The following is a 27,247-nucleotide window of genomic DNA, read 5'->3' as shown; positions in this document are numbered from 1 at the left end:
TGTGTGAAGTGGTAGCGCTCGGCCCAAATGCCAGTGTAGGACCGATGTTCGTGCCAAGTTTTGCCAACACTTGCGCGACGTTCGGCCAATGTTGTTGTGCTGCCTGGGTTTACGTTGCTGCGTCCTATCGGCGCGCCCTCCTTCCCCTTGCCCTCCTTTTCACATATTCCTATCGCAAGTCTGAACATGATCCACTCTCTCTACGGCAGACCAGGAGCTGTTCATTCGTGAGCGTCCCTTGGAGATCGTCGCCGACGAATTGAGCACAGCGAATGCCACGTCAATAACGTTACGGATCGCTCTTGGATCTCGGTGATTTGTGATCATTTTTGTGAAGAGCATAGACTGCATTCGGCTGGACCTTCGTTTTGTGTCTTGGATCGTATAAATGGCTTCGAATGCAGTCTCCTCATCCCCCATTTCTGCGGGTGAATATCGCTCTGTTAGCAAGGACCCAGCGCAGGACGCTCACTCTTCGGAAGTGCCGGCTGCGACCACAAATTGTACTCGCAGATGCAGCTGGAAACCGTATCTCATTTCGGTCGGAGTACCACTACTACTGATCCTCGGTGCGGTGGTGGGCTTTTTGCTGTGCTATTTCCTTTCTGCAAAGGTGAGTTGAGCGTTGCCGATATTTACCAAGAGTTTGAAAAACAGATTCAGTCACTGTTCTTTTCTTCTAACCAGAGTGTCGGTCATCTGCGCGCATGTCAGGAAATTTTTCCGGCGGGAAGCTTTCCCGCCGTTGCTTTTCGCGCCTTTTCTGCTCTGAGTCAGCTGCAGCTTTCTCCGCGCGTGGCCTCCGCGATCGAAGCGCGCTTATCGCGCCTGCCACGCTCAGCGTAGACTATGTTATACGAGCGTATGCAGATGGCAGCACTGAACAGACGCCAATTTCTGCGTTGCTCCTGTACCTCGCGAGATGGCGAACGATTGCCACTGCGCCCGACATGACCGCCGGTATTCGGAGAGAGTGGTTGACGAAGGCAGAAAGAGACCTATGTCGCCATGTGGAGTGTTCGGCAGGGAGCAGCGTGCTCAAGCCGTTTTTATACAATAATGTGTGTTCGAATTATTAACCATGGGTTGTGTAGACTTTCGTGCCCGTGTCACCTCGTCCCCTGCCCTTAACCTCACCTACAGCAGGCATCAAGCTGAAGGATACGTTTGTGTCAGTGATATATGTCTGACTGCACAGCTAAGTGCTGTTTACGATCGGCGCCGTTCGAAGTGTCATAGAAAGGTGGACCTCAATATCGTATTTTCGCGATTGGTATTTTAGTTTGCATGGCTAAACGTCTATTTCCTCACTCGCTCTCGTAATGAAACAGTTACTCGCAGAATTTAGTTTCAATGGTCTTTCTCCAAAGAAATGGAATGATTTGAAGAACTTCATCGCTGCAATGCCTCTGTGCCGAGTCATTATTATTCCTTCTACTGACCCAAAATATATAGACTCAAAAACGACGCAAGGAAAGCAGCTTAGTCGATATGCGGAAAGTATTTTGTATTGTGTGATTATAGGCAATAAATTGCATCGAGGACATCGCGGTGTCATGTTTTGCTTATAACGCTAATAAGCTTCAGTTGCGCTTCATACTTAGCGGTTCTCGAAGTTTTCGCGCCCTACTTTTAGGCGGCAGGCTTTTGTCGCATTCTCATTGAAGCGTGGCCCTGAAGGTCACAAGATATTTACCTATGCCTTGCGCAGCAGTAATGTGGTAGCTTACCACGAATTTCTGCCTGCTGCCACGTATAGTCGTTGATTATTTTCGGAAAGACCGGCGTTTACGTTCCGACTATCATGCGGTCGCGTGGTGTAGGGAGCATGTTGCTTCCTCGCCTCGGCACCTGCTTTGTGATAGCAATTAGTGATGTGAAGGCTAGAAGGAAATGAAAGCTAAACACTCTTTCTTGTCTTTTCTTCCTGACGAAGTGCGGAAACAAAAATACCTTGAACTAAACATCCACGCACACAACCCGTAACACCATATAGCGTACAGCTATATAGAGCATAGTAAGTGCAATTGCGCCCGCATGGGCAATCCTATTGAACAAAATGAGGTCAGTCTTGCGAAGGCCTAACGTTTTTCCATATTAGCTGATCGATTACATTTTTTTTGATACTGGCAAGCAGGAAAGTCGCTTTCAAGTTGCTCGCCGGTAAAAACAACCACTTAGCAACTACCAATCTGGCAAAGGCGCATACCGATATATTTAAAACCGTTTCGTACCACTGACATAGTTAACTACTGTCAATAGGCGAAAACCTACCATTCCTGTTCAACGGCAGCATGGGTTATGCTACTGTACTTGAGCGCCGATTCAGCAGGTGGTCGAAATTTCTGGAGCCCTTCACTCCGGCGTCCCTCATAGCCTGATTCGCTTTGGGGCGTTAAACGCCTATAAACCTAAACCGATTCAGCGTCGACTACAAAAATTATGTCGAATTCGATAATCTCAACATTAGCATTGGTTACGTTGTAGCAGTAGTTTCCCTAAACAAAGAAGCGCTTTGTTGTGTCTGTCGTAATGCTTTATATGAAAATAAAGGTCACTGCCGCTTCCCGTTAGAGGGTGTATGAATTTTCTCCCGATACATACTTAGACATTAAGTAGTCACGGCAAATAAAATTCACATTGCTTACTTTATTTGTTTAGTTCATCTGCACAACGCTTTAGTGTTGGGCTTTTCTTCTTCACGTTAGATGTATATGGCCTGCCAAATAAATATAATGCAGGGCAACTGCTGAGACATGCTATGGATGGAGATAGTATATTCACCGAAAATCACACAACTGGTACAACTCCATTTTTTTTGTCGTGTATTCTTGCATTCTTATTGTTAGACTATTCTTACAGCGGGAGCTAAATGTACTTTTATTTATGAGCGTGCTAGACAATAATTTAGCGCCTCTTAGACTAACCAAGTACATTTTTTTGCTGAAGCATTGTTGCACGGCAGTGAATTTCGACTGCTTTATCGTGGCACAGGGAATGTACACGACATTCTGTATACTGTCCTGCGCCTGTGGTATGTTATTACAATTTAGAATTCTTAAAATTGTGCTTCGTGAGATCTTTCATTTCATTTCATTTTATTACCTTAAAGACCCCTCGCGGGGTATTACATAAGGGGTGGGATGAGCAGAAAAGGTACAAGACAATGCAATTTGTGATCATGTACCAAAAATGTTTAGATTGCTAGGAAATGATGAAGGACAGGTGATGTCGACGATATGCTGGGGGAGGCCGTTCCAATCTTCAGCTGCACGTGGGAAGAAGGAGGCTGAAAAAGTAACAGTTCGGGCACGTGGGCGAAAAACTTGAAGCGTGTGGCTAGTGCGGTGAGAAATGTATGATGCTGGCGTGATGTAAGGGGCACAGTTAAGTGATGAGTAAAAGAACTTGTGGTACAGTGACAGCGTGGATATGCGACGACGAACAGAAATAGGCGATAGCGCTGATTTAGTTTTTAGGGCTGAAACACTGACGTCGTAGGAGTAAGAAGAATGGATGAACCTTGTAGCACGGTTTTGAACGGCTTCTAGATCGTTTACGAGGTTAATATGATGCGGGTCCCATACGGCGGATGCATGTTCAGCTTTAGGTCTAATGAGTGACTTGTAGGCGAGATATTTCACGTGATGTGAGGTGAGGCGAAGGGGACGTTTAAGAAATCCCAGAGTTTTGTTAGCAGATGATATCACGTTAGCAACATGTGCATTCCATGTTAGGTCATTAGATAATGGTCAAATGTTTAGGGGAATCCCCCAAGGTGGAGTAGATTTGTAATAAGGGAGTAATTACTCATTGGCATCCACCCGAGCGCAGCCATACGGCTACAAAGGAAAGCTATACAGCTATACAGCCGTATGGCTGCGCTCGGGTGGATGCCAATGAGTAATTACTCCCTTATTACAAATCTACTCCACCTTGGGGGATTCCCCTAAACATTTGACCAACACTGTTCCCACTTCGAGTTATTGATCAATTCGATCTCGCCCTACCATAAGCTTGCCGTCCTGGTTAGCTCAATTGGTAGAGCGACTGCTCCGGTGTAGCGGTGGTCCTGGGTTCGAACCCCGGATCAGGACGAATTTTTCTTTAACTACGAAGTTTCTGAGAAAGCTGTATAGCTTTCCTTTGTAGCCGTATGGCTGCGCTCGGGTGGATGCCAGTGAGTAATTACTCCTTCATTAGATAATGTCACGCCTAAGTATTTGAAGGATGATACAGATTCTACGGACTCGTTAGGGATTTTGCATTGGAAGGCAATACTTTTTTTGCGACGGGTAATGGAAAGAAGCTTGCATTTGCTAGGGTTGAGGGTCATAAGCCAATCTGCGCACCACTGTTCAATTTGGTTAAAGTCCTGCTGGAGGGCTTCTTGATCAGTTATGTTTGTTACTTGGCGGTAAATTACGCAGTCGTCAGCGAACATTCGAATTTGGCAGGATGCATACTGTGGGAGATCGTTAATATATATTAAAAACAATAGGGGTGCAAGAACAGAGCCTTGTGGGACGCCGGATGTTACAGGGAGAGGGTTGGAAGACTGGTTATTTACAACGGCTGACTGAAAGCGATTTGTTAAGAAGGCCTTCATCCAGTTTAGTACGTTAGAATGTAGGTTTAGAATAGAAAGCTTTTGTATTAATCGTTGATGTGGAACTTTATCAAATGCTTTAGCGTAATCCAGAAAGATGGCGTCAACTTGAAGGTTAGCGTCCAGGTCAGCATGTAAGTCGTTGAGGAACATGGCTAGTTGTGTTTCGCATGAATACCCCTTGCGGAAACGGTGCTGGGATGGATAGAAGGAATTGTTAGCGTCTAAGAAGTCCATTACCTGAGAGTATATGACATGTTCCATGATCTTGCAGGGGACGCTAGTTAAAGAAATAGGACGGTAGTTTAGGAGGGAATTTTTGTCACCTGATTTGTAGAGTGGAACGACATTCCCAACTTTCCAGTTTTCCGGAATGAGACCTGTAGAAAGTGATTTGCGAAAACAATAATTCAAGATACACTGCACTAATACACTTCGTGTTTTTTAGTAGTTTAGTGTTTATCTTGTCGATGCCAGCTGAGAAGGAAAGATTCATTTTCTCAATTAAAGACGAGATGCCTGTTGAACAAAAAGTTATTGCGTCCATCGGTGAAGTGGCATTAGTAGGCGGTATCCTTGGAGGCGGGTGGCGCTCCTGGGTGAAAACTGACGAGAACGCCGTATTGAAGATGTTAGCGCATTCGTCGTCGGAGGCTTGAATATCGGATGCATGAGTGAGAGTGATTGAGTGTGATGGTGCGGGATTGATGACGAGCCAAAATTTTTGGGGTTATCGCACAGTATGCGCGGTAGGTCGCTGTTAAAAAATGGGCGTTTAGCGTTGGTGACGGAAGCCAAGTCTTCTTTTTTCGGCTGAAAAGTATTTTTCCCACGCTTGGGAACTGCTTTTAGATTTGGCAGCGCGAAAAAGCCGCTTTTTTTATTCTCATGTCTTTTTAGTGTCTTAGAAAACCAAAGTTTAGAGCAATTTTCACGAAAAGTTATTCTAGGGATAAATTTTTGTGTTAGTTCATGGAGTTTGTCTTTAAATATTAGCCAATTCTCGTTGACAGATCTCTGGTTACAACCGGCTTCGAAGAGTGGGAAAAAAATGCTCAGTTCGTGTTTAATGGCATTGTAGTTACCCTTGCCATACAGGGTGATTGTTTTCTTTTGTGTTTCATGGCGCTCGGTGCGGAAGGAAAAATCTGCTTGACTGACTTTATGATCGCTGATGGGCTCTAAGTATGTAATGGATGACAAACTGTCAGGAAGAGAGCTTAGTATTAAGTCTAAAATGTTGCTCGAATCGTCTGCGATGCGTGTTGGGCTAGTTACTAGTTGGGGAAGATTAAAGTTCAAACAAACTTCTAGAAAATCCCTTGATTCTGCACTGATTGGCTGTGAGTGAGAGCGGTTGAGCCAGTTTATTCCTGGATAATTAAAATCACCAAATAGAAGAATATGCGCGTTCGGATAAGATGTCATGAGCTGGTTTAGCATATTGTTGAGTTCACGGGAAAAGTTTGGGCTAGCATGCGGAGGCCTATAGCGCACGCCGATTATGACTGAATGCGGTGAAGTACGGCACAAAAGCCACAGTATCTCTAAGTTAGATGGGAGACGGATGGGTGAACAAGATAATTCCGGTCCAGCAGCGATCAGTACGCCACCCCCTCGAGAATTTGTGCGGTCCTTTCGATAAACAGAAAAATTTTGCAAATCGGCAATAACATCAGCATCAGTGATACCATTAGTAAGCTAGTTCTTTGCAAATTTCTTCTTCGTGAAATTTTCGTGATACTTACTTCGTGAAATCGGTATCCCTAGATGCAGCGTGCTATGCGACGAAACGCTTCGGCAGTGCTCGGCTAAAAGAAATGAAGAGGCCGCTGCTTTCGCCGCTTTGTTTGGGATAACTTCGCGTACCGAAAGCATCGTTAGGGGGGTTAAGTAATGCCCTGCACAGGACGCAAGACACTGGCGTGCTGAGCTGTCAAAATCACGGTCAAGGCCTTATTTGAGAACGAACCGCTCTTTTCTTTTATCTTAGCTAGTCAAACGTTTAGGGGAATCCTCCAAGGTGGAGTAGATTTGTAATAAGGGAGTAATTACTCATTGATGTCCACCCTAGCGCAGCCATACGGCTACAGAGGAAAGCTATACAGCTTTCTCAGAAACTTCGTAGTTGAAGAAAAATTCGTCCTTTTCCGGGGTTCTAATCTTAGTATCTTAGTAAGTTGGAGTGGAGGTTAGTAACCAATGCCTCTCAGCTTCTTTTCAGTGGTGAAAAGCATTCGAAGGAGTGAATTTAAAGGGTCGTCGCTCACAAAGGTACTTTACTATGCGGCCGGCCTTCCGGTTATCACAAAAGTAGACTTGAAACTCATTCACGTTTCGAACTATTGATTGAGATTTAGTGAGACTAGCAAAAAGACATCACAAGCATCATCCTATGAATCAAGTTTTGAATCTTGTCCCGGGCAAAGACCTCTCCCATAGACCTCCAATCCACTATGTCTTCTGCCAGCAGCGGGCACACTATGCAAGCAAGCTTCCTAAGCTTGCACTCACTTCTGGCTCTCCGCCGCCAAAGAGCAGGCCCTCTGCTTTGTGAGAAAAACGTTATTACGACGGGACGCTAAGCTGCGAGGATGTCCTGTTCCATAGTTAACAGCATTTGACTAGATTAGATTGTACTAATTATATTTTGCACTATGAGTGGCGGAGAGTGACATCGCGATAGCTACTCGTCCCACACCCATAATACATTAGTGTTTTCAGTGCAGTGAGAAATGTTTGCATTTCATTACAGACCCCGCCCGATGTGGAAGGATTGAGCATCGTTAACATCACCGACGATTCCGTCACCGTTAACTGGACGAAACCAGCTGGAGACTTCGACGGGTGCACGGTCGTCATGAACGTACTGCGACCAAACGCCGGAGCCAGTGAGAAGTTTGAGACACAGCACTGCGCAAGTGTTTCAGCGATTCAAACAGAAGCATCCTGCGCTGGCCTGGAGGCTTGTTCGAATGTTAATGTGACGGTCAAGTGCCATATCGATGGAATTCTCGGCGGAACTTCAAAAGGAGTGACTACCAAAGAAGTCTTCACCCCTGGCCGAGGTAAATATATATTCAGTTTTTATCCGTATCAGGTGATACGGTGTGGTGGCTCAATAAATATATTAGATGTTCGGCTAATGTGTGATACGTTTAAAGATAAAAGGTCTGCCCTTCTTTAAATGAACGAGAGCTGCATATTGGTGACGCAGGGTACAGGACTTTCGCCAAGCATTGCGGTCTTTGCAAGAACTTGCTTGGTTTAACGTCCCAAAGAGACTCAGGCTATGAGGGACTGCAAGAACTTGCACATGGGAGCTTGTGTTTTGTATAACTCCGTAAGAACAACGCACGTTGCGCCAGATTAATTATTAAGTAATACTAAAGATCAGGGCCACAGTCAACCTTGTCTTTTTACCTAGCGATTCTCGGTAATACTGGCAATCCTGAATGATGTATCAATTGGTTTGCAATCAGATCACTCGTGTGAGATTGTATATGTAGAAAAGTGTCCTTCTAGGAATGGAAAACAATACAATAGGTCGAGAGCGATATGCTTTAAACAGCCGAGTGTGCCGAGCACTGTGAGAAAACTAAGCGAGCCACGAGTAAACAGGAGGAAGGCCATTATGAAAGCTGCATGCACTTGGAGAAGGGGTGACCATCTTAACCACATTGTTAAAGAAGAAAATGCGGTAGGATTTGAAAGTTGGTCCACCCCAAAAATCCACAGGAACCCCTAAATATTGCAAGGAGCACTCCAAAACATGGATTAAGATGGATTGTGGTTCACTGAACAGTGGGTAGATTAAGATTAGTTAATGGGCATTAGCGCAGTTTCAGGTGGATTAGTGAGGATCACTATACGGATGAGGATTACTATACGGATGAAGGTCGTATTAGTGCAGTCCCATATGATAACGGCGGTTATCCCATATGATAATCGCCGCCGCGGTGGCTCAGTCTGTAGCGACTAAGCCATTTTCTCCTAAATTCCTACAGTGCGCGCTACCTTGTTGTTTCCCAACCTGATCCGAATCCCTATGATATGATTCTTCTGATTGGACTTCATAGTCTTTGGAAAACGCGCATGCAACATCGCAATGTTGAACCTGTTGTTTCTCCCAAAATTCACTTTAGCCGAATGTTGCTGCAGGTAACGGACATTTACGAAAAATTGGACTTTGTACCGGATTGGTTTCCTCTCCTGATGCGCTGTATATCCTTACCGGCCTTTTATTTATAATATGTTACTATTATGTTTCTGCGACGTAGCGCCTACCTCGGTTCTCTGTAAATAGTCGTTTTTGTGTGTGTGTACACACACACATATATGTATATATATGCTTTTTATACAAAGCCATGTAAATAAATACCATGAAAGAAAAAAAAAGCCGCGGTGGCTCAGTGGTTATGGTGCTCGGCTGCTGATCCGAAAGACGCGAGTTCGATCCCGGCCGCGGCGGTTGAATTTCTTTGGAGGAGAAATTCTAGAGGCCCGTGTACTGTGCGATGTCAGTGCACGTTAAAGAACCCCAGGTGGTCGAAATTTCCGGAGCCCTCCACTACAGCGTCTCTCATAGCCTTAGTCGCTTTGGGACGTTAAACCCCATAAACCAACCAACCATATGATAACCCAATGAAAGGTACTCTATTATTTCAGTCCTCAGATGTTCATTCAAATTCAAGCCTTGCTGGTGACGCCACGACCCTCTCGACCTATCAGGAAATTTGTTTATTAAGAAGCCGGAATTTTTTTCGAATAACGAACACCTAAGCGCTACCGCATGAAGACTTGGGTCTCTCAGTGGGCGTGGAGCATTTCTCACTTTTGCTTGTATGCGCAGCTCCTCCAGGTACTGGGAATGCTAAATGCATCTCAGTCGCCTTTGGGAGGGAGCAAAGAAAATGAAAAATCCTACTAGACAACCTCCTTTGGCAAGTTCGTTTATAACCATAAACTAGTAGAACATGGCTGCACTGATGATGCAAGGCAGAAAGACAGGGAAGCTCTGCATACTCATCTGAATTCATGACGGTGCTTAATTCTAATGGCGAAAGGGCTGCTCCGGCCAGACAGCAGCACGGCAAAAGGTATTTTGGTTTACTCACAGGAGGAAGGGGGGGGGGGGGGCAGAGACCTATTTCCCGATTATTTAACCCTACAGAAGCTCAGGTCAGTACAGCTCAGAAGCTGTACCCAGTGTATAAGCGGCGGTGAGCCGTAGGCGCTGGGGCCCGAGCCCGCACCTCCCGAATGCAAGGCGCCATCGCTGTGGTACAACATATCAAACTAGATTTCTACGCGGTCCCGCGAACACACAAAATCATCATCATCATCATCATCATCATCATCATCAGCCTGACTACACCCACTTCAGGGCAAAGGCCTCTCCCATGTCTCTCCAATTAACCCTATCCTTTGTCAGTTGCCGCCACTGTATCCCCGAAAACTTCTTAATGTCATCCGCCCACCTAACTTTCTGCCGTCCCCTGCTACGTTTGCTTTCTCTTGGAATCCACTCCGTTACCCTTAAGGAACAGCGGTTTCTTGCCTTCGCATTACATGCCCTGCCCAAGCCCATTTCTTCCTCTTGATTTCAACTAAGATGTCATTAACCCGCGTTTGTTCCCTCACCCACTCCGCCTTCTTCCGATCTCTTAACGTTACACCTATCATTTTCCTTTCCATAGCTCGCTGCGTTGTTCTTAACTTAAGTTGAACCCTCGTTGTTAGCCTCCACGTTTCTGCCCCAAAGGTGAATACCGGTAGGATACAGCTGTTGTATACTTTTCTCTTCAGGGATATTGGTAAGCTACCATTCATGATCTGAGAGAACATGCCATATGCGGGCCACCCCATTCTTATTCTTCTAGTTATTTCCCTCTCATGATCCGGATTTGCGGTCACTACCTGCGCTAAGTAGACATATTCTCTTACTATTTCCAGCACCTCGCTACCAATTGCGAACTGCTGTTCCCTTGCTAGGCTGTTGAACATTACTTTGGTTTTCTGCATGTTAATTCTTAGCCCCACCATTCTACTCTGCCTGTCTAACTGATTGACCATGCTTTGCAGTTCTTGTCCTGAGTGGCTTAGCAAGGCAATGTCATCAGCGAATCGCAAATTACTCATGTATTCCCCATTAACTCTTATCCCAAACTGTTCCCATTCCAGTCCCCGGAATACCTACTGTAAGCAGGCAGTGAAGAGCATTGGCGAGATCGTGTCTCCCTGCCTGACACCTTTCTGTATTGGAATTTTATTGCTGACTTTATGGAGAACTATAGTAGCTGTGAAATCGTTATAAATATCTTCCAATATTTTCACATAACACTCTTCTACACCCTGATTCCGCAATGGCTACATGACAGCTGAGGTTTCCACTGAGTCAAATGCTTTCTCGTAATCAATGAAGGCTATATATAGGGGTTGGTTATATTCTGCGCATTTCTCTATCACCTGATTGATAGTGTGAATGTGGTCTACTGTCGAGTATCCTTTACGAAAGCCTGCCTGATCATTTGGTTGATTAAAATCCAAGGTTGTCCTGACTCTATTAGCGATTACCTTAGTAAATACCTTTTAGGCAACGGACAATAAGCTGATTGGTCTGTAATTCTTCAAGTCCTTGACGTTCCTTTCTTATGAATTAAGATAATGTTAGCGTTCTTCCAAGCTTCTGGTACTCTCAAGGTCACAAGGCATTGCGTATACAGGGTGGCTAGTTTTTGTAGCACAATCTCTCCTCCGTCCTTCAACAAATCTGCTGTTGCCTGATCCTCACCATCTGCTTTCCCTGTGTGCATTGCTCCTAAGGCTTTCTTTATTTCCTCCTTCGTTACTGGCAGGATGTCCCATTGCTGTGCTCGACTGCCTCCATCAGTAACTTGATGATTACATTTGCTACTGTATAGATTTGTGTATAGGTCTTCGGCTAATTCAACTATCTTATCCATATTGCTGATGACATTGCCCTTTTTGTCTTTTAGCGCATACATCTGGTTTTTACCTATGCCCAGTTTTCTCCTCACTGATTTTAGCCTACCTCCGTCCCTTCGAGCATGCTCGATTTTCTGCATGTTAATTTTTTATTATGTGGGCTACCTTGCGCTTATTTATTAACTTCCATAGCTCTGCTAGTTCTATCCTGTCTGTAGAGTTAGACGTCCTCATGCTTTGGCGTTTCTTAATCAGATCTTTGGTCTCCTGAGATAGCTTGCTGGCATCCTGTCGAACCATCCTAAGGCCTACTTCTGCGGCGCACTCTAGAAACCGTACATGGTGTCTGCGAATATGTTTTGCTGTTCCAGGAAAGCCGACAATTTGGTCCCCGACAGAATGTCGGCTTTCCTGGAACAGCAAAACATTTTCGCAGACACCATGTACGGTTTACACCCACACCGGTCCGCACAAGATGTCCTGTTGCAACTTCACAAGGAGATTCTCGACCCCGTCGAGCACCCCAGCAACGATAAAGTAGTCGTCGCACTTGACCTGCGGGGGGCTTTCGACAATGTGACCCACGAGATCATCCTATCCCACTTGTCGCAAACAGACTGTGGGCGCAATGCTTTCAATTATATCAAACAATTCCTTACAGATCGCCAATCCTATATCCGGCTACAAGACACTGAATATGGCCCATATCAACTTTGCACACAAGGGACCCCACAGGGAGCTGTCCTCTCGCCATTACTATTTAAACTGGCCATGATGATGCTCCCTACCCAGTTGGCAGAGGTCGCCGGTGCGCAGCACGTTCTGTATGCGGACGACATCACCCGCTGGGCATCACAACAATCGATTGGAGACATAGAGACCAACCTGCAACAAGCGGCAGCTATTGTGGACGAATACGCTCGTCGCTGCGGTCTTGAATGCTTACCGAGCAAATCGGAATTTGTGCACATACGCCCCAACTCAAAGTGCACAACCAAAATTGCCCTTTCGCTACTTAGCGGACCGATACCCGAACACGAGGAGATCCGGGTACTGGGGCTTTTCATTCATCATAGGCGCAAGATAGACACTACCCTAAACAAGCTACGTAAGGTGGGGGACCAGGTGGGTCGGATGTTCCGCCGGGTATCCAATAAAAGGGGGGGACTACGATACAAAGATGCCCTGCGGCTGGCCAATGCATTTGCAAGCAGCCGGATTTTATATTCGGCTCCCTACCTCCACCTACGCAAATGCGATGAGAATGCCTTATAAGTAGTTCTCCGCAAGATTTATAAGAGAGCGCTCGACCTCCCCATAACGACGTCCAACAAGCATCTCCTCGGTCTGGGGATGACCAACACCTTTGGGGAATTACGAGAAGCTCATCTTAACAATCAATACTTGCGCCTAAGCAAAACACCTGCGGGGAGCCGCCTTCTGACCCGCTTACACATATCCTACGCAACACATACAGAAGAACGGGTCCGCATCCCTGAAGCCTGGCGCTTTGCACTCCAGGTACGACCCCTTCCGAAGAACATGACTGCAGACACCCATGATGGTCGCCGTCTCGCGCGGGCGGAGGCTATTTCTCAACAATATGGCCATAAGCCAGGTGTCTTCTATGTGAATGCGGCCGGCCCACACCATGGGGGTTGGTACACGGCGGCCGTCATCCACCAAAACACTACAGTTCAGGGCCTTACTTTCCGTGCCCCAAACATTACATTTGCAGAAGAGATCGCCATTACACTGGCTGCCGCAGATCCAGAGTGCCGAGTCATTATTACGGACTCCAGGGGCGCCTGCCGCAATATTGAGCAAGGGTATATTCCAGACCGTGCTTTCAAAATTCTCCACGCATGCGAATACACAAGGTTTTCGACCCATCGTACCATCGTGTGGGCTCCGGCTCATGCGGGTCTTGAGGGGAACGAGACAGCCGACGCTTCCTTCCGCGCGCTTACTCACCGGGAGTCGCCTCATCCGCAGCCTGATCCGGAATTTAATTTCAATCCGGCCATCACCTTTAAAGAGATCACCTGTCTTTATGAAAACTTTCATGTTCTCTAACCCCCTCTCTGTAAAGGCCTCACCAGGGTGGAGGAGCGCTGGCTTCTCCGCCTCTATACCAATACTGTGCTGTGCCCGGCAGTACTTAAGCACTTCAATTCTTCTTTCTCGGGCGCGTGCCCACACTGTGAGGAGGAGTTTTCGGACACCTACCACATGATGTGGGCATGCCCTTCCAATCCTGCCTACCCACCCCACATCCACCCCACTCGAGAGGACTGGGAAGCTGCCCTGTGCGGCTGCTCCGAACTCCATGCCCAACAGGCATTGGTAGCTAGAGCCCGGGCCGCTGCGGAAGCTACAGGGATCCCGGACTAGGGATCCCTCCTAGTGTTTGTAAGGGGCGGGCCCTTCCGGCTCGCCCCATCGACCTCTCACTGTAAATATGAATAAAAGTTTTCCTCCTCCTCCTCCTGTAACGATAGCTGTAAGATTATCATTCATTGTTTCAACACTACGGTCGTCTTCTTCAGTTAAAGCGGAAAATCTGTTTTGCAGCGACATTCTCAATGCCTCTACCTTCCCTCTTAATTCTAACTCGTTAATAGCCTTTCGCTTCACCAGTTTCCTCCGTTCCCTCTTCAAATATAAGCTAACACGTGACCTTACCATTCTGTGGTCGCTACAACGGACCTTACCGAAGACCTCCACATCCTCTACGATGCCAGGGTGTGCACACAGTATGAAGTCTATTTCATTTTTAGTCTCACTTCCTGTTTGCTCGTTTGCGGAAGAAGGTATTCATAATCCGTAAATTATTTCTATCTGCAAACTCTACTAATAACTCTCCCCTACTGTTCCTAGAACCTATGCCATAGTCACCTACCGCCTTGTCTCCAGCCTGATTTTTACCTACCTTTGCATTAAAGTCGCCCATCAGTACAGTGTACTGTGATTTTACTTTGGTCATTGCCGATTCCACACCCTCATAGAAGCTTTCAACTATCTGGTCATCATGGCTTGATGTAGGCGCGTAGGCCTGCACCACCTTCAGCTTGTACCTCTTATTAAGCCTAATTACGATAGCTGCCACTCTCTCGTTAATACTGCAAAACTCCTCGATGTTGCCAGCTATATCCTGATTAATGAGGAATCCCACACCTAGTTCTCGCCTATCTGCTAATCCACGATAGCACAGTACATGCCCGCCTTTTAGTACTGTATATGCCTCATCTGTCTTCGTAACCTCACTAAGCCCTATGACATCCCATTTAATACCGGCTAATTCCTCCAATAGCACTGCTAAACTAGCCTCACTTGATAAGGTTTTTGCGCTAAACGTTGCCAGGTTCACTTTCCAATGGCGGCCTGTCCGGAGCCAGAGATTCTTAGCACCCTCCGCTGCGTAACAGATCTGACCGCCGCCTTGGTCAGTTTCTCTTGGAATCCACTCCGTTACCCTCAAGGACCAGCGGTTATCTTGCCTTCGCATTACATGCCCTGCCCAAGCCCATTTCTTCTTCTTGATTTTAACTAAGATGTCATTAACCCGCGTTTGTTCTTTGACCCACTCCGTCCTCTTCCGATCTGTTAACGTTACACCTATCATTTTCCTTTCCATAGCTCGCTGCGTTGCCCTTAACTTAAGCTGAACCCTCTTTGTTAGCCTCCACGTTTCTGCCCCATAGGTGAGTACCGGTAATATACATGTGTTGTATACTTTTCTCTTCAGGGATATTGGTAAGCTACCATTCATCCAGTCGGTCCGGTAGAGAGCACTGGCACACACATCACAGAGCATGCTTAGAGCCAGACAACAGATGGGATCGCGCATATGTAATCACATTGCTCTTTTTTTCGGCACTGTGCAGCGACTTCTTTAATATAAGATTCCTGACAAACCCAACACCATAGTCGAAGATGAGGTGTTCGAGGCGTATTTTTTTTGAGTAGTAAAGGCGTCGCTTTCACAATTTCCATAAATCTGTCAATGCATGCAAGTGAAATAATTTCGCTCCGACCATTTCCTGCGGTTATGTCTTGCATGTGGCAACGCTCAGCTCTAGAGTCCGTGAAGTGTGCTACGCTTAGAATACAAACAAACTACGCGAGTTAATTTCGATTCATTACGAAACAGATCGGAAAACGTGGACCAACAGAAACAAAAAGACACCACGAACTGAGTGGTTTATTTAGTTTTTGCTTCTTTTTGACAAGAGTGGTTATAAATATGCGTGCGTATTAAATCGTGAGCGCTGATGAGGTCTTTCTTGTTATATTCTCTCTTAGTTTTTTTGAGCGGTTTTTCCGTGATGCGCTTGTATTTATCGTATACTTTCGGATATTAATTTAACAAAGTATTTCTGATAAAGCAATCGTTGTCCTATTAATGGTCGCTTTCGTAGCGCTGGTCTGTCTGTTCACAGTTTTCTTACAAAAACCCAGAGCCAAGCCCGCCCACGAACCTCTCCATCTCTTGGAAGTCTCCTTCACGGACCCTTATTCAGTGGAAGCCGCCAGCAGTGGTTCACGGAGTGCTCGGAGCTTACCATACGAGCGTATGCAATTTCGCTGGCCCATGCATTCCCAAGCAGGAAGACGGCGCTTGCGCGGAGTTCAACCCATCTGATACTCGGTTGGAGTTCAGCACCACTGTGGACACAGACTACTGTGTCATGATCCAAGCCAAGGCTCTCTGTGGTGACACTCTGTTGTCCAGCCATAACGTGGCTGAGAACTTCACAACGCCCGTGTTTGGTGAGGGGAAATTTTTGTTCCGCCACTAAAGAAAGAGACGAAATTATATTCATTTACTTACACTGCGATCTTTTACTGGACCTTAGTAGGGTGCGCATGCGATATAAAAGCAAGCAGGTGCTGGAAACAATAAACACGCTCCTAAGATGTTAAAATAAAATTATGATTCAATTATACAAAAAATAAATCAAGAAATAGAAATGCAAAATACGCGATACGAATGCAACAACAGTACCATGTGGTGGAAAAGATATAAGGAAACTAAAGATGGGCTATAATCAATAGAGCTAGAAACATCTCTGAGTTTTAGGGTTTTCTAAGGGCAGTAGGATATTTTCAGTTTCTTCAGGTCCGTGAATATTCCCGATATTTTAGTATGAAACTTTTTAAATTTTCATTCAGGACTTCTTCAAACTACTTCTTCATGAACGGGTCTTCTCTTTAACCCTTCAGAAGTGGCTTCTTTTTTCATCCTCAGGGAATTACCTTTTACTCAAGTCTCAGGAAAGCTCTGTTAGCTCCTTCAAAAATGCACCGCAATAATTTATAACACCGGAAAAAAATATTATTAGCGGTGTTTGCGGTCGTTTACATTTCCCGACATGCATCGTTCACTACGGTCCCAATGTGAGCGCCATGTTTTGGCAATAATGTTTTTCCTAATGACCAATGATGATGAGCTTTGTATAGTGCTGCATGCTAAATATTGTTTCAGTTCTCTGTTTCCTGCTTTTCAATAATTCATTTACTTTGAACCTTGAAAACAGTTTGAATAAATGAACAGAGGCAGCTCTGAAGAATACGTGCAATTTAGTAATCCATTCAAAATATTGCATCAGTAAAAAAGTGGCAGCTGTAGAAACGAATATAATTTCAGTTATCGATGGAAAATATATTAGTCCTGCTCCAGAAACAAAAGAGGTTTATTTGAACGAGTGAACGAAACTATGCAAACGGCAAACCTTTGGAGAATCGTAGCTGCTGAAAAAGAAATTACGGAGCACCCAATGGCAGGCTACGAAATTACCGTCAATAAGGCGAGTCCTTCGACCGCTGGCCGGTCGAAGCGACATAGTTCCTCCTTTTGCACTGTGTGAGTATTTCACACTGTGTGTGTAAGGGACAGGATGCATAACCGCTGCCATTGTTCCGTAGGAGATTTGCTTTTCTCTCCAATAAAATGTGAAAGTTTTCCTTCCCTCTTTTTTTAACCCATGCCGACAGCTCCCGGTCCATTCAAGGTGGAGGCTAAAGGCGTCAACTCTACGTCTGTTGGTGTCGTCGTGTATCCTCCCGAAGAAAAGAATGGGCCACTGGATATTTGCACTGGCATACTATGGGGCCCGGACTCGGCACGCACCTTCGATTGCAGCAACCACAAAGATGAAAAGTACACAGTCACACTAGCAAGCCTTCAGTCTGGAACCAAGTATAATGGCATCGTTGCATTTGCCAATGTGCGGAAGGATGGCCAGAACATGGCCAGTGTTCAGCTGATTTCGGTTACAACCGGCAAAGGTAAGACTAAAAGCTACAAAGAAGGCTTCTGGCTATGAGCAGTCTGGCCAGCTGAGCAGAACTGGTGCGACCGGCTTTTGGATATTTGTAGGATCCCAAGCACCACAGGCAATTGGCCCAATATTAGAAATGGCTAGCTTCACATTGGTCATTTGTAGGACCGGTAATTGCCAATACCCTTCCAATATATGGGCCGATCAACTGTGCTGTGCTGTCGCAGGATTTATTTTTTGATCACAGGAGTTCTTCGCTCATATTATGGTCCATAACCAAAATCTTAAACACGGGATCGTTTCGCATTCGGTGCGGCATCTGTAGGATATGCGCAGAATTCTCCAGTGAAATCATAAAGCGTTGTCGTTTTCTTCAAAGAACGATAATATTTAATATGGCGCAGAAAACTATTTCTTCAATTTTGGACTATTGTAACATAGCACATATTTTTCTGGGCTAACGTCTGCGTTATATCATGGAGAGGTCGTATTTTAGGAGCCAAAAACAAAATTTTAACAAATTAACACTTCATTCATAAAAAAATTGAAATATGCTGAAATTTTCATTGTTCAAAAGCTACTTGGTCGACTTAGCAAGAAAAAAATGTCCTAGCTATTCTCTTGAGTTTATAATGTGAGGACAGGAAACTGTGCCCCCTGTTTTTTTCGCAGGATTTCAAACGGTGCCAGAAAAATAGGTTGCATGGCAATAACATGCTGGCTTGTTTAGGCATGTCGACAAACCAGTGATTAGATAATGCTTTCTTTATTATTTGGACGCATCATATACATCTACACTGCTTTCTGGCAACAGTGTTAAGAAACGAGACAGTAAAATAGAGATGTGCAGTTAAATTTGAAGGTGCCTTCAGGCAAGCCTTTAATGCGATACAGGAAGAAGAATGGGGCACAAATAGATTAACTTTAGGGTAACATGGTAACCCGGTCTGTATGTTTAATAAGCCTAGCGGTTGCGACATTTGATAACAGCGTGGCCAGTGTGTATTGCCGTGCATTGTATTATGTCGTGATAACACAGCGCAGACACGATAAGGTAGTGGAACGAATACGACGGTAAGGTGCTTCCTCGTCCTAGTCTGTGTTGTGTTGTCACGATTAATTAACAATAAGCCCGTTCATCCGCCTTGCTTTCTGTAGTATGCAATTATGATTCATTCATACCCAGAACTTGTGTCAGCTGGAATCACCTTCCCCACAATATTGCTGTAATTACTGATACTGCTGCATTTCGTAACACTGTTATTAATTTTATATAAGTATGTGTCCATAACTTTGTTAATTTATTAGCTGTTGTTCTCTTTTGTGTTTTGTTTTGTGAAATGCTGCCTTTTGTTAATTCTGTTATTGATTTTATACCAGTGTGTGCTGTAACTATACTCAATATTTCTAGCTGCTGTTTTGTTTTTTTGTACTTGCATGTTATTCCCACTCCCCTCTGTAACGCCTAACGGCCCTGAGGGTAAATAAATAAATAAACAAATAAATAATGTCTCTTATCCCAACAGGACTGCATATTTGTGAGTTTGTGGTTAGATTCTCTTCTGTTACGTTTTCAACTCAGTACGGATTTTGCTAATTGGCACATCGAAGGCAGCTCTCCCATTGACCATCTTTACGATCGCTCTCTACAATGCAGCCTGTTTGCAGCTGAGTCTTGTTACTCGTTTTTGTTTTGCGTGACAGTCAAATTAATGAGCAACAAAGGTTAATGTTAAGTTTTTTCGTTATTTTTCCGCAGAAGTCGATGGTTCGTCGCCAGGCGCCGGTGCAACTTTTTCTCCTCCTGTCAAGATGTTCATCATGATGCTGACTGCACTGTTCATTGTTTGGGAGCGTGAGAAACTGCAGCCATAAAGCGTCACCCTTACGTCGTGCTGTTCTGCGCGCATTTATTGGTGACACTGCTGTATCATGCGCGAGTAGGTTTTCTGTACACTTTCTTTTTGTAACTGTGTTTCCCTGTTTCCCGTTCCTTCTCTCTTCCCTCTTTAATCCCCTCATTCCCTTCCCCAGTGCAGGGTAGCCAACCGGAATCCTTTCTGGTTAACATCCCTGTATTTCCCCCCTCTCTGTATCAATCTTCTTTTTCATATCAGGTGCGTAACAGAACTGTCTTCGTTGTTCCTGCGCCTCTTGCGTTGATGGGCCTTCTGAAATGAGAGTATACTGGCCGTTCTATTGCACTTCCTGTGGACAATCCAGCACTTCCAATTTCAACATCTGAGGTCCAAGAGACAATGTTGGGCGTGGCTCGCGGTTTCCAGAGGCTCGCTACGCGTGGCAGCTCAACTTCTGGCCTCTGTTTCTGTTTCCGTCCTTTCTTTATTCATGAACATTTTTCGCTCTTTTTTTCTTCTGGTTTAACGCAGTGTTTCCCTCTCTTTGCAAACCAGGCATGGTTCTGTAATGCGCACCAAAGAACAATTTTTCGGTAAAAAGGAACGCCCTGATATGTAATTAGAAACAGCAGATGAATTGCCCATTTTAAGCGGTTCTATAGCTTAAAGTTAAAAAAACTTGTATCGTATCGTATCATTTTTTTCAGGTCATAGGTAGGAGGATGTTTTATTACGCAAATTTTTGACGTAGGTGAAACGTGGGTGCTGAAATTCGCGGCGCCAAATGCTATAGCAAAGTGCGACAAAGTCATGATATAACTCAAGCAGCTTTAATGAGATTTGTATATAAGAATGTTTTGATGTAGTTGGCTGTAGCTTATATATATTTAGTACATAGTGTTGTTTTGTTGTGGCGGTGAAACTGGATTGTCCAAATGTATGTGGTTATTTTGCTCATGCGTTAAAGGTGTGGGAGAGTTTTGTTCGCTGCTGGTAATGATATGCTCATTTACTGCTGATCGCGATTTATTTGGCTCTAGGGGCATTGACGTGAGAGAGCTCTGTTTCCTAGTAGCCGTAATCATTCGTCCTGTTTCACGCCTTGCATGTCGCTTCCTTGTGGCGTTGACATGATCATTTTTCTTGCCAATTGTTATTTTTGTTGCTTTTTCACGTATGAAGTGGAGGAGCTGTTTCCTGATAGAAATGAAATTATAATGCATGCACATTTATTTTTCTGAGTTTGTTCTTTCGCAATAGTATGACAATGTATTTCACTTGCGGATCGCTGAAAGAACACAGTTAAAATTAATGTATGTAGTCTAAGCAGTAAATAAATAAATAGAGATATTTTCTTGTTCAGACAAAAAAACATGCTTCTGTTTAATATTTGTGTCGTTATGACAAGAAATAAACTTATTCTCAGTAGTTGCAAACGCTCATTGGCACTGTGTTATTGCGTTTGTGTTATTTCGATGTTAAGGCGCGTCCGCCTTACAGTGCCCAAAGCCGGACTGTTGAATCGAAAATACCCGGCTCAAATCGTAGGTGATGCCATGCATCGAAGTCAACAGCCTAACCGAGACAATATCCTCACTGGCTCCAGCAACACAGAAAACCAATCGCAAAAACCTAGCATTACCACACTCAAGAAGAGCGTAATGTTGGGCATGTTGGGTTCCATCAAAATGAACTAACGCACTTTGCTTTTGTGCCTAATCACTCGCCCATTTTCAAAAAAATATTACAAGAAACTCGCCCGAAGTGAATGCCTTATTTGTATCTTCACTAAACCAACCCTGGCTTTGTATAGACAAAAAGAGTGACCTCCGAGATGTCCTAACTTCGGTAAATATAGCTAACGTCCGGTAACCGGCTGCGCAGTATGCAATAAGCCTCAATGTAGACCGTATTACAGACTACAGTGAGCTTCGCATCTTGCTTTTTTTATTAGATAAAGGGTAATTCTCATTCATGCAGCTGAATTTTGGTTTGCCGTCTAAGTACCCCACATGTCGCCTGCGATACATCGGCGAAAAAGAGACTCGCTTCAAAATAAGCTTTAATAAGATTTAAGTAAGCTTTAACTAGCTCAACTTTTCATTCTGCTAAATCTCTCCCGATTTAGCAGAATGCTGACATTCTAGATTGCGAAGTTAATAAATTTAGAGTTATCCTAGAATCTCACTACGCACTCACCATGACCGAGGAACACGGAATCCGTACGTTATATTCCGATGATAGGTTTGAGAACACTAGGCAGCTGACGCACGCTTGCCTGAAAACTGAAAAGAAACATTGAGAAACCTCAGCCCATCATGCAAATTTCTTTCGCTGTGTTACATAAAGAAACATGTAGCACCTTAGAAACTCGTTTTAGTTGTTTGGACTACATTCTAGAATTCGTTAACCTTAATTTTATCTTTGACATCTTTTTCCGTGTCATTCTTTCACGGCGTTATCTCTACATGAGGTCCTCTGAGCTGTATACAGTCTTTCTTTTCTCCATATTTCTTGACATTTCTCCCAAGAACACGAACAGAGATGAACGTTTGGGTAGATCGCTAGTCAGAGGGTTAAGGTAACCCTCCAAAGGTCACGAAACAGCGTGTAACACCTTTCTGACACTTCCACCAACCCGATCTCCTCGCTTGGTTCTAACATGGTTAGCCTGCACTAGAATGAATTCCGGCACACTATTTTTAAGGCATAAGCTTCTCTTGACTCATGAGTGGCATGAACGGAAGTTGAAGACAGAATCTGCCCGCAGGAAGTGTCAATAATAAGTTCTATGGTAATGAAAATCAAATGTGAATTTTGATTAAGCAACAGTTGTTGAGCAACGCATATGGAGTGAAATAAGAAGAACAAAAATCAAAAACTACAAAAATTGGCTAAAAATAAAAAAACAAAAGCTCAGGAAAATCATTAATGAAAAAACAAAATATAAACGAAAATGAAGTAAATGAAACATGAAAAATGAAACATGCAAGGAGAAAGAGGAAAGGGAAAGGCTTTTGCAGTTCCGCTCTTAATTCGACAAGTGCGATCCTGTAATTGTTTCTTTGGGAAATGCGCACTCGACCACGCTCATCAGCTTTCATGAACGACATTCTTTATACAATAAGCAGTGGAAGAGACACTCGGCGAAGTGCAAGCGTAAGCATGCTCGAGCACCTGTGTAGGTGTCTGGTGCAGAATGTGTGGAGCCAATAGATGTGTCCCTAGGTTTTGAGATTCAGTCCTTGTCTATATGTACCTGTCTGTACCTGATATGTCCGCATCCGCATTGCTGTACGTGTAAATGGTGCAAGCCGGGTTTTTACTGTTTAAATTTTGAACTTTATTAATTATTTCTTCGTCTTGTTTACCTGGGTGCTCGCTGTACTAAGAGGAAAAGTTAAAAAAGTAAATTTTTGTATTGAGTAATTTGAAACAATCTATACGTCGCTTCTGACCACACGAATTGGGATCTCGTCCTTCCGTACGTTACTTATGCGTACAATACCGCTACGCAGTCTACCACCGGATTCTCTCCTTTCTTCCTACTTTACGGCCGCCAACCCTCTGCTACTATCGACACAATTCTCCCTTACCGCCCTGATGAATCCGAATATCGGCCTGTTTCCGAAGCCGCGCAACACGCTGAAGCCTGCCGCCAAATTGCCCGGTCACTCACGACTGACACCCAGCATCGCCAGCGCTCCCGCCTCGACCATGACCAAACCTCACCGAACTACACTTCTGGCGCACTTGTGTGGCTATGGATACCTTCAGGAACTCCCGGTCTCTCCTCAAAATATCTTACGAAGTACCATGGTCCCTACCGTGTACTGGAGCGCACCTCTCCGGTTAATTATATCGTAGAACCCCTCACGCCGTCTGCTGATCTCCGCCGCCGAGGACGGGAGACCGTTCATGTCCAGCGCCTCAAGCCCTACTACGACCCCGCCGTCTTGCCATCATCCTAAGTCGCCAGGATGGCTCCTCTTGTCCCCGGGGCGATTGTAGGGATAAAGAAGAAGATGCGCCGGATGATTTGAAAAGACGAAGACGAGGTGACAGTGTGCTCGAGAGTTTTTGCCAGCCCAACGCTTGTGTGTCTTTTGCCGACCTGATCCGAGACTGCTGCCGTTGCCGTTCCCGTCGCCCCAGTACCTCGTAACAAACCCTCCGTTACAATATATATACTTCGCTAAAGTCTTCCCGGATTCAGAAATCTTTAAGTTTAATGCAGAAGAGGGACAAGCGAATGCAGTTTTCACAGTTTTCGTTCGTGATTCCATCTTCTGCATTTTATATATATATATATATATATATATATATATATATATATATATATATATATATCGAAGTATACGCTTCGTTAAAGGAAACATATTTATTCGACTCGACGTTTCGATTGGAAGACCGGAAGAAGATCGGTCCTCCGATCGAAACGTCGAGTCGAATAAATATGTTTCCTTTAACGAAGCGTATACTTCGCTATTATACTCTTGTAAGCAGTCAAGTACTTTATGATTTCGCAACCTATATACATAAAGCAGATCTGACAGCCGTCGCCGTAGCTCAGTTGGTAGAGCACCGGACGCGTAATTCGGAGGTCGTGGGTTCACTTTCCACCAGCGGCACGTGGTTGGTTTTTCTACTGCTTTTCTAATCAATTATCTTTAAGCGATAACATATTCAGTAATATTCTCCATTGATCAACACCACAAAATAAAGAAATGTAAATAAAATCCCCTGTGTTCGTGGTTTCAGGGGCTGTTGGCTTCTCGTAAATGTATAACACGCCCCTCATACCCCTTCACTTGTCTGCTTAGTTGCTTAACGAGGGCCTAGGTTTCGGCAGCCTTGATGTCATAGGAAGCATAAGAGGGTTCTCACACCGCTTCCACCCTCGCTGTTTGATGGCGTTCCACGTCACACCATTTGTATATATATATATAAATTTTGAAAGCAAAAACAAAAATACATAAAAATAGGAAGACAACGGCAGAGGCTTGAGCAACAGAGCTACAGCCATAGATGAGATGAGTTGCATCTCAGAAGGCGCCAGCAAGGAAATTGTCGGGAGAAGCTCCCTTCGTTGTGGGAGGCGAGCCCAGGAGAGAGAATAAAAACAATATTCCAATAAGGAAAGTACAAAGCAAAAGAAAAACCAAAAACGAAAAATCAAAAAGAAAAAGAGAAACAAGGTCACGCATGCATATGTACACTACACCACAGAGTGGACCGCTCCCCAGCGTTGCGGTGTTCAGGACACCTGCACAGTTGGGAAGCGGTCCTGAACACCTGCTTTTGTCCCATGTCTGCAGTGGCGTGCGTTGACAGCTTGAAGCGCGGTCAACAGGATATTGCCCCGCTAGCTGCAGGCATGAGGAGTGGCGATGCTGAACAGATGGGTTGAAGTGACTTTCCTTGAACTTGGGTCAATCGGACGTTGAAATAATCTGCGTCATGGGAAAGTGAGAGGGTTCGCGAAGCTCGCAGCTGGAAAGCATAATTCTCCAAAACCGTTATGGTAGAAAGTATACATGTAAGCACAGTGTTTGTCGCGATTGGTTACCTTCTTTCTGCAGTCATTGATTGGTTGTGTTCTCCTTTCCGAATTTTTGATTTGTGATGTTTTCCTTTCCCCAATAGTTTATTGAGTGGATGTTTGTGCAGTCACCTGATTGGTTATTCTCCCCACCCAGGGCGGGAACATAGGGTTTAAAACCAGCTGTTTCGGCGGGACCGAGGGCTGGTTTCGTCACGTAGAACTACCAGTCAGTCAAGAGACAATGTTTCCTCCTTGTTTGTATCTTCCTTTGTGCTATTAATTGTTATTAAAAATTAACCTGTCCAGAAGTGTCCTCTAGCAATGTGATTGAGCAATTCGAACCTGTAACACGTCAAGCATCATTCAACAAACATCATCCACCCAATTTCCTTCTACAAGATCCAGAGGGGACTTCAACTGGTGCAGTCGACAGGATTTGCTACGTCTTTCTGGTCGAGCTATCTGACGGAGGGGCGGAAGATGAAGTCAGTGGACAAGCTGCAGAGCGGTACGTCGTAAAGGAGGAACGTGAGTCAGCGTCATAGAGTGACGTTGGAAGCTTCGGCGACTGCTGGTCACGGTCAACGGGACGTAGGAGGCTCAAGTCAGCGAGGAGCTGAAGTAGCCAGGCGACCGACGTGCCGTCGAGGTGCCAAGTCCGTGAGCTGCGAAAGGAGCCAGGCGTCCACGTTGAGGTTCAAGACAGGAACCAAGCGACCAGCGAGTCAAACGAGGCAGACGTCAGCAAGCTGCTGAATGAACCGGGCTGTCGTACTGAGAAAGTTCAAGCTTCAAGGCGACGTCATCACGGAGGTTCAAGATAGCGAGTCGCTGTGAGAGCCGGGGCTCAACTCATCCGCTTCGAGGAACCCGCTGTCGTCACTCAGGGCGACGAGATCACTGTGGCAGTGGAGAGCAACCAGCGAGGTAGGAGTCCTTTCTGCTTCCTCCGAATTCACCATGTCGGTGTAGTGTTTACGTACTAGAAATGATAGCACGGAAAACGGAGATGGCTGCCGTACGGTGCGATTGGGAGGGCATGATGCGACGTTTGGAGACTGAGGAGGCAGAAAAGCTGCTTGAAATTCAGAATTTGAAACCCGTAATTAAGTGAGAAAAGATAAAGCTTCCACAGATGCAATCGAAATTAAACCAGGGAGCGAATGCTGACAGCGAGATCCAATTTGCGACAGTTCAATGTTTTGACTGCATGAAATTTGGGCATTTAATGACTGACTGTCCGAACTCAAAGCAAAAACAGGATGTACTCGTGGTGAGAAGAGACGTGTGCAAAATTGCAAATCATGTGGAGATGCCTGGGAGCTGTGTTCCCAATCGAAGATTGTTGTTAATAAGATCAGTCAGTCAGATAAGGCGGAGGACCAGGCATGTGGTGACATGTATAGCGAAGTTCAAAGTTATGAAACCTTTGTGCATTCGGGTACGGAAATAACGCTAACGGGATAAATAATTGATTCACTTTCTAGCGGTCAGTGCTCAGATGAAACAAAAAATGGCTGAGGCTTAGCTAAGGTTAAGCCTAGTCAGATGCGAAGCATATTGATGGCTAGGCTTGGTAATACATGGCTTTCCTTGGTTGAATACCTGGTCATTTTAATGCAACCACTAGAAGTGTAGCAAGGATTGCCGTGGCAGCTATATACGGGATCATCGGTGAATTCAATGCAGAGTGTACAACCGCTGCCCCAGCACCGGCTACAACAGCATTCTTGGCACCCATGGAAAGTACATTGGAAACACCCTTAGTTATTCCACCACCGCCACCATTCCCTATAGACTGTATTGATGTACCCCCAGCAGCAGCAGGCAGCGCCTCTGATGTGGAGCCTCCACCGCCGCGGCCGACCGCGCGAGCCGGCAGCCCATCTCTCCTCTGCTGTGACGTCATGTTGTCACGTGGTCAGCCGCCGCGCCTCTGATGTGGAGCCTCCACCGCCGCGGCCGACCGCGCGAGCCGGCAGCCCATCTCTCCTCTGCTGTG

At 45.1% G+C, this 27,247-nt stretch overlaps 1 protein-coding gene across 1 annotated transcript; it reads left to right on the top strand.

Annotated features, from left to right (window-relative positions):
- Window positions 1–227: 227 nt before the first annotated feature.
- On the top strand, window positions 228–21,036 carry LOC149328526 (uncharacterized). Its single transcript, XM_089560743.1, has 5 exons — window positions 228–613; window positions 7,365–7,677; window positions 16,019–16,330; window positions 17,555–17,848; window positions 19,601–21,036. Exons 1-5 carry the CDS (start codon window positions 389–391, stop codon window positions 19,714–19,716), a joined length of 1,260 nt encoding a protein of 419 aa, XP_089416869.1. The 5' UTR covers window positions 228–388; the 3' UTR covers window positions 19,717–21,036.
- Window positions 21,037–27,247: the final 6,211 nt, after the last annotated feature.

This window comes from Amblyomma mixtum, chromosome 9 (assembly GCF_055824585.1).
Source record: "Amblyomma mixtum isolate Tamu chromosome 9, ASM5582458v1, whole genome shotgun sequence".
NCBI classification, from domain to species: domain Eukaryota; kingdom Metazoa; phylum Arthropoda; class Arachnida; order Ixodida; family Ixodidae; genus Amblyomma; species Amblyomma mixtum.
Note: the sequence above shows the minus strand (reverse complement) of the source record. Positions and strands in the feature narration are given on the sequence as shown.

What these genes read in the sequence shown, in the direction of transcription:
- LOC149328526 (XM_089560743.1), top strand. Translation starts at nt 389, where the DNA reads ATGGCTTCGAATGCAGTCTCCTCATCCCCCATTTCTGCGGGTGAATAT. An exon ending in GCTATTTCCTTTCTGCAAAG is followed by an intron (nt 614 to 7,364) that starts GTGAGTTGAGCG and finishes ATTTCATTACAG; the next exon opens with ACCCCGCCCGATGTGGAAGG. An exon ending in TTCGGTTACAACCGGCAAAG is followed by an intron (nt 17,849 to 19,600) that starts GTAAGACTAAAA and finishes ATTTTTCCGCAG; the next exon opens with AAGTCGATGGTTCGTCGCCA.